This window comes from Lichtheimia ornata, assembly GCF_029851405.1.
Source record: "Lichtheimia ornata isolate CBS 291.66 chromosome Unknown scaffold00022, whole genome shotgun sequence".
Classification (NCBI taxonomy): domain Eukaryota; kingdom Fungi; phylum Mucoromycota; class Mucoromycetes; order Mucorales; family Lichtheimiaceae; genus Lichtheimia; species Lichtheimia ornata.
The window spans coordinates 210,386-228,459 of record NW_026695342.1 but is presented as its reverse complement, the minus strand read 5'-3'; the positions used below and the strand labels follow the sequence as shown (position 1 = coordinate 228,459).

Below are 18,074 nucleotides of genomic sequence, written 5' to 3'. Positions count from 1 at the left end.
ACCAAGTTTGATTGTAAGAGACTGAGAAAAAAATCCATCTTATTGCACCATCCATCCATATCCACCCACATCACAGACACACGCACACTATGTTATACTTCTATGCACAGGGAAAGGAAACCATTATACACACACAGCATTCTACTATGATTTCTTGCATACTTGAATTTTACATCAGTAATAAAAAGATCTAAATTACTACAAATCATCATCTTTGAAGAAAGAATCAAGACTTCCTTGGAATGTTCCAACCGATGACATCCTTGAATGATGTTGTTGTGGTTTGTCTCCTTCCTTCTCCATGGATATGGGCTCTTTGTTGGTGGTATCGGGTAATGTTGTTGTTGTGGTGGTAACATTGTCTCCTTGTTCGTCTTTTTTGGTTGATGGTGTCTCATTGGAAGGCACAGGGGGTAATGCTTTATCTGATGTCATATTTTTCATTGGCTGATCCTCTGTTGATAAGGAGGTGCGATCATCATTGGATGAAGGTCGTGTTGTCCTTGATTCGTCATCTTCTTCATCATCGTCATCACCATCAGGATCTTCAAAAAGAGTACTTTTGGATGGCATTGGAATAGGTCGACGTGGGGTACTTGAAGCTGTGGGAATAGATGATGTTGTTGGCGTGCGGTCTGATGAACTTGAAGATGTAGCGGTGGATGAGCTACGTCGCATAAATGAAAGCAAGTTGCGTTTACTGCCACTACGTGGTGATGTAGGTGATTTAAGGGGTTCATCAGTGTCATGAACAAAGTTGGCATTTGTTGTTGGTGTAGATAGTAGTACGGATGATCCAGATGATGATGCTGCTGACGATCCTGAAAAGCCATTATTGTTGTTATCATCATCAAGCGAAGTCTCATTATCAGGGCTTGTAGGTGACGTAGCGACAATAGCACGACGATGGATGTGATTTTCATGAGACTGAACAGATTGCTCGGAAAATATGGTATCATAATGCTTGATCAAATCACGCACCAATCGATAAGGATGTCGATCGTGTAAATTGAGTGTTGATTCCACTTGTGGTCTCACCAGGATATGACTGATACTAGCGGCAATATCCTTGGATGCATTCATGGGCGTTGGTGCTTCTTGGCCATCATCCAACTTTGCATTGTCCTCATTGTCATCAGCCACTTGATCGATCCTTTGTATCCCAAAATGAGTATTCATATCAACCCGAAACCAGTATAACATACATACCCATGAAAATGAGCCATAAGTGCTTTTAACGTGTAATAATGAGATGACGGTAAAGTCGCCAGCAACTTTGTGATGGATGCTACTTTTGATGGATCGTCTAAATGCTCTATTTCAACAAAGAGATGTTAGATGAATTCATCATGCCTATGCTATACCATACTTACGATTGGTATATAACAGCTTGATAGGGTCATATAGCTCGAAGGTAATAAGGCACTCGGGTAGTTCCATAAGGTACAAACGGATCACCGATGTAAGAACTTGCACGTCGTAACGCTCTAGATGCTCTGCAGTATACACCAATGATCGTGCCGGATCATTTAACCTTTCACGAGCTTCATGGGCTTGATCAAGTTGAAGTTCGGATACCCACATCTTGACTCGCTCTAATATCCATATGTATATCAGCACCTCATTTCCCTTTATCCTTTTGCTAGAGCATACCTTCTTTGTATATCTTGGAGAAACCTATTATCATTACTTGGTTAGCAATGCTTCAAATCGATAACTCATATACACATACCTGCTTCAATAGCAGCCAATCCTTTTGATATTAATGGTGGGATCACCACCTTGTGCATACGTGAATATTCTTCCAATGAGACACCAAAAACTTGATCTATATTCGTGGTAAGTAAGTTGAAAGAGGGGTTGTTTGTTTTCTACGTACCCATAGCAGAGCCATAATAAAAATTGTTGTAAAGGATAGGTCTTGGACAAAATCTCCCTGTGCGATATTGCTCGACAATGAACTCCACATCCTTGTCGGGTTTGAGCGTTTCCTGATATAGCATCATCCGATCATAAAGCTCTGCACAAAGCGGTATGGTATTGGACAAGGTAGCTGCCATGGTGATGAAAGCTGTGATACCGCAAGTTAACTCGGTGATACCTTTTGGATCTTGTCGCTTACCTTGCTTGATAGTTTGCACTCGTTCTAGTTCCAGACTTTGCATTTCTTCATAGTGATTACACTAAAAGGGAAAGAAAACGTTACATCCATGTTTTTGCTTTGCTTCTCCTATGCCTTACCAAGGATTCCTCTGTTTGCATTCGCAAACGATCAGCATGTTTCACGCTAGCACGATAAGTCCTATCCGCCTGATTCATCTCTTGGATCAAAATATCACGCTGTTGTTGTTGACTATGATTGGAACGACCCCATCTCCCGAAAATGCCACCAATGCTGCTGCTGCTGTTGGATGTTGACTCAACGGATCGTCGTTGTTCATTATCATCATAATCATCTGGTTTCCCAAGAGCGCCTGTTGGATAATGTGGAATGTATTGAACATCAAGGCGAAAACCACTACTTGGTTTCTGTGCTTGTAGAAATCCTTGAGCAACGAGTGCTTCGCATATTTGTAATGCATCCTTTTCTGGTTCAGTGAATCGGACACATGAGAGACGGCCTGTGCTGCTGCTGCTGCTTTTTCGTATCCCAGCAACGGATGGATCCCAATCATCAATCTCATCATCCAATGTTGTAGGTGGTTCTTGTTGCTGACAATAGATAACGACACGATCCAATATCGTTTGTCCATTCATGCCATCCTCCATAGTATCCAATAAATGAGCGATTTGGCGTTGTGTAAAAGTCCATCTGCCAAGCCAAGTAGGTTGATCGGGTGGGACAAAATCAGGATCGACCATTTGAAGTGCACGGCATTTGGCATTGTACGTTGCTTTGGCTTGCTCAAGTTCCTTGCCACTTTGATCAAATCGTGCAATGCATTGTTCCATATCTTTACGAGTACGAGTGACAATCCTTTCATAGCGTGCTCCAAATCGTTCAAGAGGATCCAGTGCTGTACTGACAAGATTATCACCTCGGCGTCTATGCGTCTCAACTGATTCGATGCTCTCGGCGCGTACTACTTCGAAGCACTTTTTCAAACCAGCACCCACATCACGTTCAAAGGCTTTGCCGGGTTTGGGAACCGCTTGTAGACTTGCAAGTTGTTGTGCATAGCTCCTTTCGACGGCAGCTCGTTGTCTCAGATAGTTGGCAATCACCGTGTTCTCTTCAATCGACTGCTGGAGCTTCTGATGCAACACTGACAATCCATATGAAAAGTTGGGAAGTGGATCTTGTGCTGCTGTTGGTGACCAGAATGAATCGTAAAAGGGATGATGGTGTGGATGCATTCAAGACGGGTGCCGAGAAAGAGCAAGAGCAAAAGAAGCAAACACGGCTAGCGGGACTCCAACATTAAAGTCTTGCACTCATGCAACAATGGCAGTAAACAATAATATCAATATCCATCGCATCATGGTTGCCTACTTTGTCAGCTGATGGTTTCTATGGCTATGCCTGTAAACGTATCTTAAGATGGCTACATACACTTTCTAATGCATGATGATTTGGGCTGTATTTTCATTGCCTGATCTCAACAATCAGCATAATTAAACCATCCACCCCATTTTCTTTGTGCTATCACGTCGCACATAAATGTAAATAAAGAATGGTGCATACAATAATGAACGTGGCTCATTCTATTTGTCTAAATGTCGTATACAACTTTACAAGGAGGTGGCAGGGACACTAAAGAGGCAGGTGTGCACTGTCAAATGGGAATACCAATAAGGGAAAGCAAATGAAGGAGGTTGTTGAGGATGTGTGTGTGTGTGTGTGTGTATGTAATATATGTATAACGTGATGCAAGCATTGATATGATGTGGATAATGCAGGTTTTCAAAGTCTGACATGATTCTTGACAGCTTCCGTAGGTGGCCAAATATCTTGTTTTCGTAACTTTTCTTCCACATGCAAGACCTGTTCGTACACCACAAACATGGCAGCACTTTGCCAACTCGTCCAAAACACGCGTGGTCCAACTCCCCTGAACAATCCTGGTAATCCATGGCTCTTGTAATTCCATATCATTCCTTCCCATATACCACTGTAATGCTTTGGTGTTGTTCCAGATGGTGAAGGTGTAGGCGGTGCTGTCGATCCCTTTTTGCGATTCTGTTGAGTTTGTAATAGAGTTTTCATCAGGTCCAATGGGGTGGTAATAGCACCTGCGATGGCTCCTGCTAAAGAACCGGTTGCCAGATCAACAGCCATTGGAAGCTGCTCGCCATTGTATTGTCGCTTGGCAAACTTTTTAAATTGTTCTAAAAGGAACCCATAAGTCACTTGTACCCCGTAGTAGTATAGTGGAAACTTACCATAACATGCAAATTGCAATGCAGAGTATGGAACATCACGCAAGATGGTAGCTGTAAATCCATGGAATAGGGCACCAAAGCCATCATACTTGATAATCTAAGGAGGTATATCAATCAGCCTTTGATGTTCGCTATATCAATTTGATACCCTCCCCCCCACAAATATACATACCGTTCTCGTTGCATGCCATGTTCCCTTATAATTGTATCCACTGATAAAATGAGGATTGTTGTATCGACCTTGGAGTTGTAGCCGTGTCTTGAGGACCTCGGATGGGACATAGAAGATGGATGCGATAAGATCACCAAGAGCACCAGCTGTTAAATGTGAAACGACTTCCGGGACATGATTTGCCGTCAAATTCCTCTTTGTGAATTCGTAAATGCTGAAATAGGTTGCAGTGGCGGGTACTATATACAACACAACACATTTTCCCCTGTCAGCTGATGACATGACAAGCGGCCCATTATATACACAAACCTGATCCCAACATGGCAGGTGTCACGCCTGCATACAATCCTCGTAATATTCCTTCCTCCTTCCATATCAACTTGTAGGCTTGTATCATACTATGATATTTCAGTGGTCGATGATGAGGTTGTCCTTGTACTCGAGTCTTGACTGTATCCACGCTGTATCCATAAGGTCGGTTAATATCTTCCGGCACCCATGACGCGCGCACGCATCATTCTCGAGGAATGAAGATACATACCTATGCATCAAAAAGTCGGCTGTGGAGCCGCCAATAGCACCAGCTACAATCGTCTTTGGTCGGTGAGCTACGCGTGTTGCCAGGTTGAGCAAGGTTGCCAATGTCAGCTTACATCAAAGTACGGCGGGTATGAGTTCATGCCATCGACGTGCATGGAAGGTATCCAAAAGCGTTGTGCCCCTCTGTTGGTAGAATCGGGGGAATGACAAGAGTGCATTGAACGATCGGTGTGGGGTGAGTGGGGGTTTAAAGAAGAAGAAGGAACAAAGAAATAAATATCAAAAGAGAGAGCAGAGAAAGAAAGTACAGGCGGGCATACGGAGCCAATCGTTGGTCCAAACTCGGAGCCTACTGAGTCAAAACACTGCCGAAGCATCCGAGAAACAAAGAAAACTAGGAACTAGATGATGTGTACTATAAGCAAGCAGATGAGGGATCATGCATCAAAATGCACACTCAAAAGTTAATAGGATACCAACCTGTCTCTTTGATTGGAATAGAACGCGAAAAGAAACGCCATGGCCTGTCCAATATGCAAATTGCTGCTGCAAACGTCGTACAACTGCAATTGATTGGATGAATCCGTCAATAGAGTACAATGTGTGGGGATTCTTCTATAGTGCCTTCTTGTCACGTCAGCGTACTTTTTTTTATCTTTTCTTTTGCTTTGCTTCCTATAAACTCACATCTCCAGTTCAATGACATTCGGATCTCCTGCTCAAGGTTACCAACAGGCTCAAGGTAAACATTGACAAGCTCATCCAACAAAAGCAACTACAAGATGGGAACAAGCAAGCAGCGTGTTAACTATTATTATGTACCCTAGGTCAGGCACCACCCCCTATCCCTCCCGAGCTTAACCAACAGCTATACGGATGGTTCAAGGCTGTCGATACCGATGGCTCTGGTCAGCTTACTGCTGATGAGTTGCAAAAGGCTTTGATTAATGGTGACTGGAGCCCCTTCAATATTGAAACCGTGCGCATGATGGTGAACATGTTTGACCAGTAAGTGATGATGGATGATGGATTGAGATTGTGTCAAATTGACAAAGCTAATCTATGGGTGTTTAGGGTATGATCATATATGTGCATATCAAACAGCAGAGTAAGAAAGCTCATGTTGCTTATGTAAAGGACCAAAGTGGTACCATTGGCTTCAACGAATTCGGTGGTCTTTGGCGCTATGTGGAAGATTGGAAACGTTGCTTTGGTGCATTTGACCAGGATGGTTCAGGAAGCATCGATCGCAAGGAAATGGGTAACGCCCTTCGTGCTTTTGGATACAACCTTTCAGATGGGTTTATCAACTTGCTGATCAACAAGTTTGACAAATATGGTGGGTTCATTCATGTAATGTGTAGACTCATGCTGATCATCATGCATCTATAAAACAGGAAAATGGAGCCAAGGCAAGGGTGATGTGACATTTGACAACTTTGTTCAAGCCTGTGTCACCGTCAAGACTTTGACAGATTCTTTCAGACAATTCGATACCGATAGTGATGGATGGATTCGTATTAACTATGAAAGTGTACGTTGATGGATACCCTTGACACACTGCTGATGATTAATCCAATGTTGCATCTTATGTAGTTCCTTGACTTGGTGGTTCGTCAACGCTCGTAGAGGCTTGATTATTAGTTTATCGGCTAGTGAGAGTGCTGCTGTATAATATGAAGATGGCTCTTTTTGCGTCCGTTGTATAAAATTTATCTTGTTGAACAATGATATCCACCTGCACTTTTATAGTCTTGTCATTGGGACATGGATGGGTTTACCCTTACATCATCGTTGACCATGAAACGACGTTATCCATATAGATTCACACACATGCCATTATTATGCATTTCACATCCCTTATCCAATTCATGATGTATGTGAAGTCGAGAGTACTCTTTTGCTGATGCAAATAGGTATACGATCTCTATCACAATCACTTTGTGGTGACTAATTTATCTTAGCAGAACGCTACAAAAGGAGGTTCTACCACATGGGCGTGGTTAACATGGTATGCTGCTATCTACTCCGTTGTTGAATAGCACCCCAACAGCGCATGCCTTTACAACTCCTTTATATGTGCTGGAATTTAAAAGCCGTTTGTTGCAGTTGACAAGCTGGAATGTCTTCACGTGAATCAAAGAACACAAAATGGTGCATACATCACCACCACTAGACCGTAAAACCAAATGTATGCAGGTGATGTTATTACATCAAGGAAGCTCCTATGATCACATAGGGTGATGCTTGGGTTGTTCTATTGAATCGAATGGGTTTTGATGATGCATTTTTTCTGCAAAGTAATATAGGATGACGGTAAAAGAAAGATAAATGAGCTGCTTTATTACCGTATTTGGAACGAGAGTAAAAAGGCTTGTGGGGTTTAAGCGGGTTCTGACATGTGAGCGCCTATTTGGGTATGTTACTGATGACACACACACCAAGGTTAAGGTGTAGATATGCAGGGCAGAGCCAATCATTAAAACGTGTTCCCCTCGTCATTACGGTGGCATCAACTGTTGTAATGCTGAGCGAGCCCGTGCGCATAGGTAACAAAACCCGATTTTCCCCCTCCTCCTTCTTGTTATATAAATTCATTGAATATCAGCGCGTGTGTATTACCACACACACACACACCAACACTCACATATCCACATTACAGATTCTATAACCATATCCCTTCCTTTATTCTCCCCTTTCCTAGGTTCTCTTTCTTTCCTTTCTCTCTCACATTATGGAGGTTGTCCAAGTGCAGCCAAGAGACTCTTATCTCCATTATATCTATGTGCCTTCCAAGGGTACCGCCATACGTTGGTCTTTTACAACAAGACGTAATAATATCGCATTTGGTGTTTATCGACGTCGAGGACAAGCTCCACTTCCCTCTTCCTCCGAGATCATCTTCCATGCTCAACAACAACGACAGCATTCAGCAGGTGAATTGCTCTTAAACGACAATGGCAGCCTTCGCAAACATCAAGGTATATTGTCTTTGGATAAACAAGCCTAGCTACACACCCATTCCCACCCCCACTCATCGCTAATTTCTTTCTTCTTGTAGACGACGATGAGTCTGAAAACGGCAATGGCCACGCTCCATCCTTGAACGGCAGCATTGCAGGACGTCCACGGGCGAAATCCGTAGCTTCGACTAAGCTCAGGGAACAGGGCCTTGATGAAATTATCCCGATCCAGCATATGAACTCGAGTAGCGTCAAGATCGAAGGATCTTATGTTGTTGAAGAGCCTGGAAACTATGTTCTCGTGTTTGGTATGTATGGAATGGGTGTATAAATGAATGAATGAATGATTGTATTAATATCGAATGCATTGATAGATAACACATTCTCTCGCAACAAGGCAAAGACGCTCACATTTTCGGTGGCTCTTGTGGAAGGTGGCATGCAATCATCCGCTTCTCAGTATGAAATCTCGGGTTGGTTACTCAAAAAGAAACGCAAAAAGATGCAAGGTAATTAGACATGTGATTGGAGAGTGAAAGGATGCTGATATTGGATACACAACAACAGGATGGGCCAAACGATGGTTTCAGCTTTCACCCTCTGGTGTCTTGTCCTACTCCATTTCACCCACAAGCGTTACACGAGGCTCAATTCAAATCATGCTGGCCACCATCTCGTCCAACCCAGACCAACGTTTGATCCATATTGATTCGGGTACAATGTTGTATCATCTAAAGACGCTTACAACGGAGGATCATGATCGATGGACCGATGCATTCCGCGCTTATCGTTCTGGTGGCAATGTTGACGTCAATGGTAATGGCACGGATCCTTTGGCATCATCGGATGAGCAATCAAGCCCATTGCATCAAGAAATTGACCGTGGTTTACAAAGTGCTCGTGGATTGGGTGCTACGGTGGATCGATTTGCTGAGAACATCAATGTGCTCAAGGCATTGTTGGATCAAGTTTCACATGTTCCTGGTACTCAAGAATTGACGCCCAAGATTGCTGGTCTCACGCAACAGCTTGAACGTGATCGTAACGAGATCTCAACCTACACCAAGGAACAGCAAAATCATTGGCAAGTGATTCATGAGGCTCTATCCAATACTACACATTCAGCACCCACCTACCAGAATGGCGAATTCGAGCCCTCCTCAGATCTCAATCGCATGTCCACTAGCGCACGTTCCTCTGTCTCTGATCTATTTTACGATGCTGAGGATATTATTCTAAGTGGTGGTGATGACGACTTTTTGGAAGAGGGTGACGAGGAAGAAGGCAATGACGATAGCAGTGATGATGATGAAGGTATGATTATATCCAATACGAAAAAGTCCCGTTTTATTTATGCTATCTATACTAGATACCGAGACAAATGAGCAGGAAAGTGATGGCTCGTTGGAACTTAGTATTGCTGGTGACGTCGTACGCCGAAATTGCCTTCCATCGCATGCTGTGGGTGATGTCGGATCAGCACTATCAGTATTCCGCAAGAATGTCGGCAAGGATCTCTCGACCATCTCTATGCCAATCAGCATGAATGAGCCACTTAGCATGCTTCAACGTGCTTGTGAGGAGCTTGAATATTGCGATCTCTTGGATAAGGCGTCCACCCTTTCAGATTCAATGGATCGCTTGATTCATATTGCCATCTTTGCTGTATCAAGTTACGCTTCATCACAATATCGAACAGGCCGAAAGGTAAGAAGATGGGCAGTAGATACAAAGGATATGGTAATTTATATGTTTTTGGATAGCCATTTAATCCCATGATGACTGAAACATACGAATGCATTCGACCTGACAAAGGCTTCCGCTTTATTTCGGAGAAGGTTTCACACAATCCATTAATCGTTGCTGTACGTATCCCACCTTTGGCTTTTTTCATTTTCATCCGATCACTGATACAAATGATTACTTTTAGGCATACGCTGAAGCTAAAAAGTACAAGTACTGGCAAAGCACAAAGATCAAAAGCAAATTCTGGGGCAAGTCAATGGTAAGTGTAATGGGCATATCAAGGGAGTAGTAGTGCAGCGTATTGACATGATTGATTACAGGAATTCATGACCGAAGGAACATTCCATGTGACTCTCACTGGACAAGATGACCATTTCACATACAACAAGCCATCAAGCTGGATGCGTAATATGATTGCCGGTGAAAAGTACCTCGAGACAGCTGGTGAGATGCGTGTCACCAATCATGCCACGGGTGAATACGCGACCGTGACATTCAAGGAAGGCACTGGTGGCGGCTTGTTTGGCGCACCTTCGAATCGTAACGACATTGTGGCTACATTCTTTGATAGCAATGGAAAGAAATGCCGTCGTGTGGTGGGCAAATGGAGCGACAAGTTATCAGAGGAAGTGGACATGAACAAACGCAAGCTCAATGTTCTTTGGACAGCCAATCCACCTGGATTAGAAGACTACTCAAAGTATTATGGATTCACTCGTTATTGCGTGGAGCTTAACGAGATCACTGAAATCGAACGAGACAAGATCCCCATCACCGACACACGTTATCGCCCCGATCAACGATTATATGAAAACGGTAACGTGATAACGAAGCTATAACTCACGCTTAATTTTACTCACATGCAGGATCACTTTAGGTCTTGTCGATGAGGCAGATGCCGAGAAACAGCGGATAGAGCAAAAGCAGCGTGAGCGACGGAAGGAATTTGAGCAGCAAGGCGTTGTTTGGAAACCACGCTGGTTTACACTCCAACAAGATGCATACGCAGATCCATCCTTTATTCCTCAACCAGAAGATAGCCCCACACCCAACACACCCCAATCGTTCCAGTATACCGGCCAATATTGGCAATGCCGTGAAACTGGTCAATGGCCCAGTGATATGTTTGAATTATGGTAGATAGAAAACCCTATTTTCATTTATAATAGAGCACCACGTGTTATATAACATTACACTCTTAAAGTTTTCCTTTCTCTACTACTATCAATTGCACAATGGAGTCTACATATCATTCATCTTTCATATTGACGCTTGTATAGTATGAACCATTACATCCGCTAAGCTGAAGTAAAGGAAACATGAAAAAAGCCTCAGATGGAAGAATCCCGTTTCATGCAGCATTGTAATTTGTGTAATGTGGGACAAGCATGATTTGCATAATGCTTTGACAACAAACAATGAGACATACCTTCGCAAAGACAGTGCACGACATTGGCAGCTCACTCACTCTTCCTATCTAAACCAAGCGACGTTGAATGTTTCTTTATCGGCTGACTTGGTAAGGTGTTGTCACGGGAATTCTGATTTTCAGGGGGTGGTGAGGCGTGTGGGTCATTCCGACTTGGTTGGCAGGAATTATTATCCTAGGCCACGTACACAGCCTCTAGTCGAGACCACAACACATCCAACATCGGCCATTTTTTATTCTGTATCCTTTGGTCTGATTATCGATGAATGCAAAGAAAGAAAGACATGATGAAAGAGAGGCGTTAAAGAGCATTGTTCAGGAAGAAAAGTGAAGAAAGGGGAGGTTGCTAGGATACGAGAAGAACATTTGTGCTACTGTATCTTGATCTTTTGTCCCTAAGCTACAAGGCAAACATACGGCAGCAGTTATAGCACCATCAGCAATTGAAAATTGATCCAAAAATGAAGCTGTATCTTGCAACGAGTACCAATCTCAGGAATGTGTAGGGTGCTTTCTACGTGCATGCACGCATACACACACACGCACGCGCACGTACACACATACACTCGCCACCTCTTTCAAAACATTCCTATCACCATGGTGACAAGGCTTATATAAACGAGAACAATAGCCGACAACGCATTGGAAAGTATCAGTACATATCACATACCCATTTTATTATTGTATTTATCATGAAGTTCACTGCTGTTGCCCTTGCTGCTGTTGCCTCGATCGCTGCTGCTTCCCCAGCGTGAGTAGTCAACAACAACATTTACATCAAGATGACTGACATTTGATCAACCATAGCATCGTCAAACGTGATGAGACCGTAACTAACACCCTCATCGAAGATGGTACTACTGTTGTCCAAGTCGTTGAGTTGATCAATGGCGGTGCCACCACAACCACCACTGCCACCACCACCGTTGTCACTACCACCACCAGCGAAAGCGCTCTTTGTAAGTTGTTACAGTGGTTGGTATATATAGGCATGTATTCTTATTATGCAATATCAAATCATTAGTGGAGATCGGTGAGGATGAGATCTCATCCCTCTTGGATCGTCTTTTCCCCACTGGCGCTCCTGAGCCCTCATCATCCGACTCTCAAGGTCCTATTGGTGATCTCGTATCGGATGTCACTGATGCTGCTGGTGATGCTATCTCTGACGTCACTGACGCCGTTGGCGATGCCGTTTCAGACGTCACTAAAGCTGCTGGTGATCTTCTTTCGAACGCTGGTAATGCTGTTAGTGATGTTGCCAGTGCTGTCGGTGATATTCTTCCCGGCGGTTTCTAAACATCATTCTCCAAAAGATTCAACATCTGTTTCCAAAAGGAAAACATCATTGGAGTATTATTCACATAGAAACCACACACTTCCAATTCATCTAAAATCGAGTTGTGTCTCTAAGTTACCTTCTAATTACGTCCTCGTCAGCAATAAATTAATAAATCGAGAAAACAGCCAGCCAATGTTTGTAGCAACGACTTGCAAATGTCATTTTTCTTTATTCCTCATCTTCCTCATCAATAACATCTGCATCTACAATAAGTGTAGCACTTGGCCAAAGCCCCTTTTCTTCTGACACCATTTTGGAGCCACTTGGTTCATACACAGTTCTGGGATAAGGCGAGATGATGGTGAAGTTGTACTTGTGTGTGTAGTTGGTGGGAAGTTCAGCGTCGCTCACGTCTTCTTTGGCTTTGACTAATGGATACGCCTCGACAAATTTGTACAAGGTCTATTAGATACATGTTAGCACTTGGCATTGTTGTTATGCATCCTATTAAACTTGCCTCCAATGTATCCTCATCTTTAAACTTGCGAATCACACGTTCACCATCAGCCAAACGGAAACTTAGCTTGGCTACTTTGCCATCATAGCTTGAATCAGGTTCAGGAGCAAGGGTACGGCACAAGTAACGAATGTATTGTTGTCGTTTCTCTGCTTGTTCCAAACGTTCTTGTTCAGCAAGTTTGGCTGCTTCTTCTGCTCGTGCAGCTTCCTCACGTGCTTCACGTGCTTGTCGTTCCTATTAAAAGAACACTCCAGATGAGCATTCACTATACGAAAAGAGATCCCAATGCCATCATGTACCTTTTCTTGGTCGGCTTTAAGACTTTCCAAATAAGCTCTATCTTGTTCTTCACGAAGTCGTCGTTCCATATCACGTTGATCACGCTCCATTCGAAGTCGATTGATGGCTCCACCATAGCGCTGGATCATCGTATCAAAACGCCGAATAATCGTGGATACGTCTGTTAATCCTTCAACTCTATCAACGACCGACATTTTCATGGCTCTTGATGAGGCGTTGTTGGAAGACTGCAAGGCAATAATTGCCATAAATGGATACATGGTTGCTTGTAACGTGCTGCTGACTATAATGCATTGGTATCGTATTGCGTGTTGTCATCTTGATATTCATTTACCTTGGAAAGCTTCCGATTCACGTACATTGCCACCCCATACTAACACGTTCTTTTGGTGAAGATAATCAATCAACTCATTTGACGTCAATGTTTGCCTATAACAATGGTAAGCACGTTCCTTTGACATCATCCATCCTTTTCCACCTAATTACCTGCAAAAGGCATCGGTATCATCATGTTCATCACTTTGCAAAACCACCAAAAGGAAACGCAGGTCACGACGAGCGATCTCCAATGCTTGTGAGTATCCTCCTTGGAAGAAATCAATGTGGGTCTCTCCATATTTGAGTTCAAATTCACGCAGGAATCGTGCTGCAACGGTGCGTGGATCTTGTCGTTGCTGAGAAGAAGTAGCTCGATTGGAGGAGGAGGAGGAGGTGTTTGTGATGGATGGGCGAGACAAAATACGAGCTATGTATGCAAGACACATGTAAGTATACCTTAATTAAATCCATCATCATTGTTGTTGTTGCTTACATGCAAAGGAAAGAATAGCCCATGTGATATTCCATGCGACACCAAATGGCCACGTCAACAATGATAAGAGACTGAAACGAGGACGTTGTCGTCGATGTGATGCTGGTGGGATAGGTGGTGGTGTGGATGATGAACTACTACTCCTTGTCAACGGATCCGTTTCTAAAGGTGAGCTGCGGCTGTTGCTAGTCGACTGTGCACTTGACGCGACCTCTTGTTCCAACTTCTCTCGCTCAGCGTCATGGGAATTGTTGGCATCGTATACACTTTCAACAGCTCTCTATAGGATAGTCGACATTGAGTCCTTGATGAATAAAGTGGTCTTGTTCAAACATACCTCCAAGTTCCAGTTGTAATGTTCCAATCTGCTTATGGACGTCTCCAAGTCATCAGACTGGGTTATTGCCTGTTGCATATAGAGACAATCTCTTGCATTGAGTCTCAAGTTGTTCTGGTGTGGACATGTTGCGTACCTGAAACTGGTTTAGAAGGTCCTTTTGGTCGTTGTTGAGACGATCGAGTGAGTCCATGTAAGAAAAGAGTGGTAGGGGCTAAAAAGGCAAAAGGTAGAATACAGCCCGCAGGATTATGCGGCGTGGCCCTAATCTCCTCACCCCAGCCATGTTCACGTGTCCATGGTGATGTGATGACCAAATTCGGAGGAATGATGATATGAGTGCTTTATACAACAAATACGCCTAAAGATACATACTAAACAAGAAACAAAGTGAAACAATGAAATGGGGGTATGGGATAAGTGAAAGTAAAGGTGGAGTAGGATATCATCTCTATTTTTTTCTTTGTGGTTGGTAGGTAGGTTATACGTGCTGCATGCCCTGCGCCTCGTTCAAGTGAACAAAGCCATGGTGTTGAAGTTGCTAAGATTTACAGAGGTCGTGTGAGTTGTTGTGTGTGTGTGTGTGTGCACGCTGACTCCAAAAGCAGCCCTTACCTCCACACCATTTTTGACCTGGGTCAAGTCGTACAAGATCGACAAAGCGATTGCCAATATCTCTGGAACGATGAATAAGCCGATAAAGACTGGCCAACCTGGAAGATCCACACTATAATCGGCATCCTCAGCTTGCATAACATGCATCAACATGCTACCAAGCAAGTAGCTGTTATATACCCAACGAATCAAGATCAACCCTCCAAGGCATGCCAACACGATGGCAAGTACTGATTGCCCCTTCCTACGACGTGCCAAACTCCCAAGGAATACAAAGAACACAACCAGGATCACTAAGTTCATCACAGCACCTGCGGTTTGTAACTGAAGCGCCACACGTGTCTTGGCAACATCCTCATCATCGTGCTCAGCTGCTTGATCTTGCTGTACCATCAATACGTCACCCACCATGGATATCAACATGGCTATCAGGATAGCACCAGGGGCTAGCATTGACAATGACCTCCGTCCTTCACGCATACCCACTTGTTGCCATGTTTCTAATAATCGAAACAGTGCAAGGAGGAAGAATGTGCCACCAAAGGTGAGTAGTAAAAGTGATGCGTGTAATGGAAAGTCGCTCTTTTCACCCTCGCTGCGGTTCCACACAAGATCAAACACCTCGGCAACGGAGTAGAGCACTATGATGATTTATACCATCAATATCATGCAAACGCGTTTTCTTTGTCGCCATCTCTTTTACGTACATGCTCCACTGCCAAGATAAAAGTAAGATAAAAAGAACTTGTGTCGCTTTGACTTGTCGTAAAGAATAATAGCACCAATGCCATACAAGATCCTGTCAAACGTCACTATGATAAGTTAGCCAGCTGTTCCTTTGGTGTGCTTATCGTATCCACCATACCCTGCTACCAAGCAAGGAACAAATTCGGGGGTTGTAAGATAAAGTATGCAATCTGTCACGCCCATAATAGCCAAGTAGAATAGATGAAACGAGGGGGAAAAGAGAGAAAGCACAACAAAAGAGAGCAATTTATCATTCCTTGGATTCCCCTCACTTCGAGCGGTTTTTATGCGTCCGCTGTAGTTTCAAAGTAGTAAAGCACACACACACCATTATCCACGTTTGCGGAACAGCTGCCGATCCCTTGCATCCCTTAATCCCGGTCTACTTTGGGTACTAATGGGCTTGGCTTTTGTAGTTTGAATCCACTGATGAAGGAGTGTATAAAAATAGATAGGCGCATGTGCTTTTCCTGGCAAGGACGTGTTGTTGGGTGAGAGGCGGCTGACGCTATTCTTGCAGTGGATCATCAGGTTGTTGTTGTGATGACATAACATTCTACAGGATTCCCATTTGCATATTTGCCCAAATATTGCACTTGACTATTTTTAGGAATGTGCACGCACGCAAAGAAAAAAGAGAATATAAGCTGTGTCTATTCCAAAACCATATGAAGTCTAGAAGATGTGGGGGAGGGAGGATCATGATACATAGAGGAGGAGGCGGCGGACAATGAGTGACAAAAAGTTAGGATAAAATGGTACGTGAATGAGCTTCATCCACAATCCACCTTGCCAAAGTGGGGGGATCCTTGCGGATATCAGCAACAATGACATTCTCTTGCGATGGATCAGGTTCCTCAAGGGTATCCAGTTGTGATTCAAGCATCTTGGCTGCCATAAAGTGACCCTTACGACCAGTGATTCGTTCCAACAACAATTCGGGAGAGCCTTTGAGATAAACAAATGTGATGGTTGCATTTGCTTGTGGCACCTTGCGTAAAAGATCACGGTATGCCTTGCGTAAAGAGGAGCACGTGAGGATAATCACTCTCTTGGTGGATGACACATCTTGTCCTTGCAGCGCCTTAGCCTTCTCTTCAAGAACGTTTGCAATAACTTGTAACCAAGGGTACCGATCGTCGTCATTCAAGGGTTCACCTATTCGTTCATGTCAGCATGCCGTCAATGGATTCCCAATTCCCATATCCTACCTCTGCTCATTTTGTCAACATTGGCCTTGGGATGCAGCTGATCACCCTCTATATATTCACACTGAAGCAACTTTTGCATTTCCTCGGCAACGGATGTCTTGCCGCATCCTGCAGTGCCCATTAATATGAAGACTGGAACAGGTGGTGGTGTTGAGGTTTGCATGGATGACATAGTATCGGGGGACAAGAAGATGTGGAGATTGTTGGAACAAGTGGCTCTTTATATGTATTATCTACTGGTGGAGGATGTATGATGTGCGATGGTCCCGCTCTATCCCGCAAAGCTTGATTGTATCCAATTCATTTATTGTAGCAATGATAGGTTCGGCCCCTGACATTGATAGTGTTCTTTCCAATTTGATGTACCATGATCCATAATACAAGTTGTCATTGCACCCTTGTTCATTCAATACGCTCTATGCATTCTTCTTCTCCATACCCCAACATGTTGATATTGGGTTGATGCGGAGATCCTTTCAGTCAAAGAAACTGGGGCTAAAAGGCGGGGTACCTCGGGAAAATATCAAAGTCACTTGATCATGAGAGAACCTTATCAAATGATTGTTGTAATAGATAACTCACTATGTCATCAATTATGGTATATGCACGCACCAGTTGTAATTTGTATTGCAGCGGGTGGACATCATTCTTCGTTCATCATGGTGTACTCTTCTTGCACGATGACATCTGAATCTCCGCAACTGGCTGTGGTGGGTGGTGGTGTCAAAAAAGAGTTGCCATAGCAAAAGCGAAATCAACTATGTACACATTGAAAGTGCGCTTACAACTTGTAATATTATCATCAAGGCCTTTCATACTTCATAAGCAAGATGTGCTGATTTGGGATTACTTCTCCCCATAAGCTCAACAGCGCAATAGCAAGAGTAATCAGCTGCTGATCGAGCATTAGAAGGCGTGATGGATCTTTTTCCCTTGTTTCATCTTTTTCATGTCACTGGTGTAAATTCCATGCTATCCGTATTCAAGATCATTTATTCTATACGCTGTAAATGCACCC

At 43.5% G+C, this 18,074-nt stretch overlaps 8 protein-coding genes across 8 annotated transcripts; 3 read left to right on the top strand and 5 right to left on the bottom strand.

Annotated features, from left to right (window-relative positions):
- Positions 1 to 198: 198 nt before the first annotated feature.
- O0I10_005512 (uncharacterized protein) lies at positions 199 to 3,357 on the bottom strand (the record flags this gene model as incomplete). The annotated part of the gene is made up of 8 exons (XM_058485552.1): positions 199 to 1,153; positions 1,210 to 1,315; positions 1,374 to 1,595; positions 1,654 to 1,677; positions 1,733 to 1,828; positions 1,880 to 2,071; positions 2,123 to 2,183; positions 2,242 to 3,357. 8 exons carry the CDS (start codon positions 3,355 to 3,357, stop codon positions 199 to 201), a joined length of 2,772 nt encoding a protein of 923 aa, XP_058343699.1.
- A 547-nt stretch (positions 3,358 to 3,904) lies between these two features.
- O0I10_005511 (uncharacterized protein) lies at positions 3,905 to 5,250 on the bottom strand (the record flags this gene model as incomplete). Its single annotated transcript, XM_058485551.1, has 6 exons — positions 3,905 to 4,329; positions 4,384 to 4,480; positions 4,556 to 4,794; positions 4,865 to 5,016; positions 5,097 to 5,149; positions 5,209 to 5,250. 6 exons carry the CDS (start codon positions 5,248 to 5,250, stop codon positions 3,905 to 3,907), a joined length of 1,008 nt encoding a protein of 335 aa, XP_058343698.1.
- Positions 5,251 to 5,794: 544 nt separating this feature from the next.
- O0I10_005510 (uncharacterized protein) lies at positions 5,795 to 6,724 on the top strand (the record flags this gene model as incomplete). Its single annotated transcript, XM_058485550.1, has 5 exons — positions 5,795 to 5,837; positions 5,923 to 6,103; positions 6,241 to 6,434; positions 6,493 to 6,629; positions 6,692 to 6,724. The coding sequence occupies 5 exons, from the start codon at positions 5,795 to 5,797 to the stop codon at positions 6,722 to 6,724; spliced, it is 588 nt and encodes a 195-aa protein (XP_058343697.1).
- A 1,105-nt stretch (positions 6,725 to 7,829) lies between these two features.
- O0I10_005509 (uncharacterized protein) lies at positions 7,830 to 10,944 on the top strand (the record flags this gene model as incomplete). The annotated part of the gene is made up of 9 exons (XM_058485549.1): positions 7,830 to 8,076; positions 8,157 to 8,366; positions 8,433 to 8,567; positions 8,626 to 9,372; positions 9,428 to 9,765; positions 9,822 to 9,923; positions 9,989 to 10,063; positions 10,125 to 10,620; positions 10,682 to 10,944. 9 exons carry the CDS (start codon positions 7,830 to 7,832, stop codon positions 10,942 to 10,944), a joined length of 2,613 nt encoding a protein of 870 aa, XP_058343696.1.
- A 981-nt stretch (positions 10,945 to 11,925) lies between these two features.
- On the top strand, positions 11,926 to 12,532 carry O0I10_005508 (uncharacterized protein; the record flags this gene model as incomplete). The annotated part of the gene is made up of 3 exons (XM_058485548.1): positions 11,926 to 11,984; positions 12,041 to 12,192; positions 12,258 to 12,532. 3 exons carry the CDS (start codon positions 11,926 to 11,928, stop codon positions 12,530 to 12,532), a joined length of 486 nt encoding a protein of 161 aa, XP_058343695.1.
- A 211-nt stretch (positions 12,533 to 12,743) lies between these two features.
- O0I10_005507 (uncharacterized protein) lies at positions 12,744 to 14,676 on the bottom strand (the record flags this gene model as incomplete). The annotated part of the gene is made up of 8 exons (XM_058485547.1): positions 12,744 to 12,977; positions 13,033 to 13,269; positions 13,335 to 13,618; positions 13,670 to 13,764; positions 13,822 to 14,080; positions 14,147 to 14,426; positions 14,484 to 14,552; positions 14,620 to 14,676. 8 exons carry the CDS (start codon positions 14,674 to 14,676, stop codon positions 12,744 to 12,746), a joined length of 1,515 nt encoding a protein of 504 aa, XP_058343694.1.
- A 288-nt stretch (positions 14,677 to 14,964) lies between these two features.
- On the bottom strand, positions 14,965 to 16,028 carry O0I10_005506 (uncharacterized protein; the record flags this gene model as incomplete). Its single annotated transcript, XM_058485546.1, has 4 exons — positions 14,965 to 15,024; positions 15,099 to 15,739; positions 15,806 to 15,897; positions 15,964 to 16,028. The coding sequence occupies 4 exons, from the start codon at positions 16,026 to 16,028 to the stop codon at positions 14,965 to 14,967; spliced, it is 858 nt and encodes a 285-aa protein (XP_058343693.1).
- Positions 16,029 to 16,590: 562 nt separating this feature from the next.
- Positions 16,591 to 17,228, bottom strand: O0I10_005505 (uncharacterized protein; the record flags this gene model as incomplete). Its single annotated transcript, XM_058485545.1, has 2 exons — positions 16,591 to 17,003; positions 17,057 to 17,228. The coding sequence occupies 2 exons, from the start codon at positions 17,226 to 17,228 to the stop codon at positions 16,591 to 16,593; spliced, it is 585 nt and encodes a 194-aa protein (XP_058343692.1).
- Positions 17,229 to 18,074: the final 846 nt, after the last annotated feature.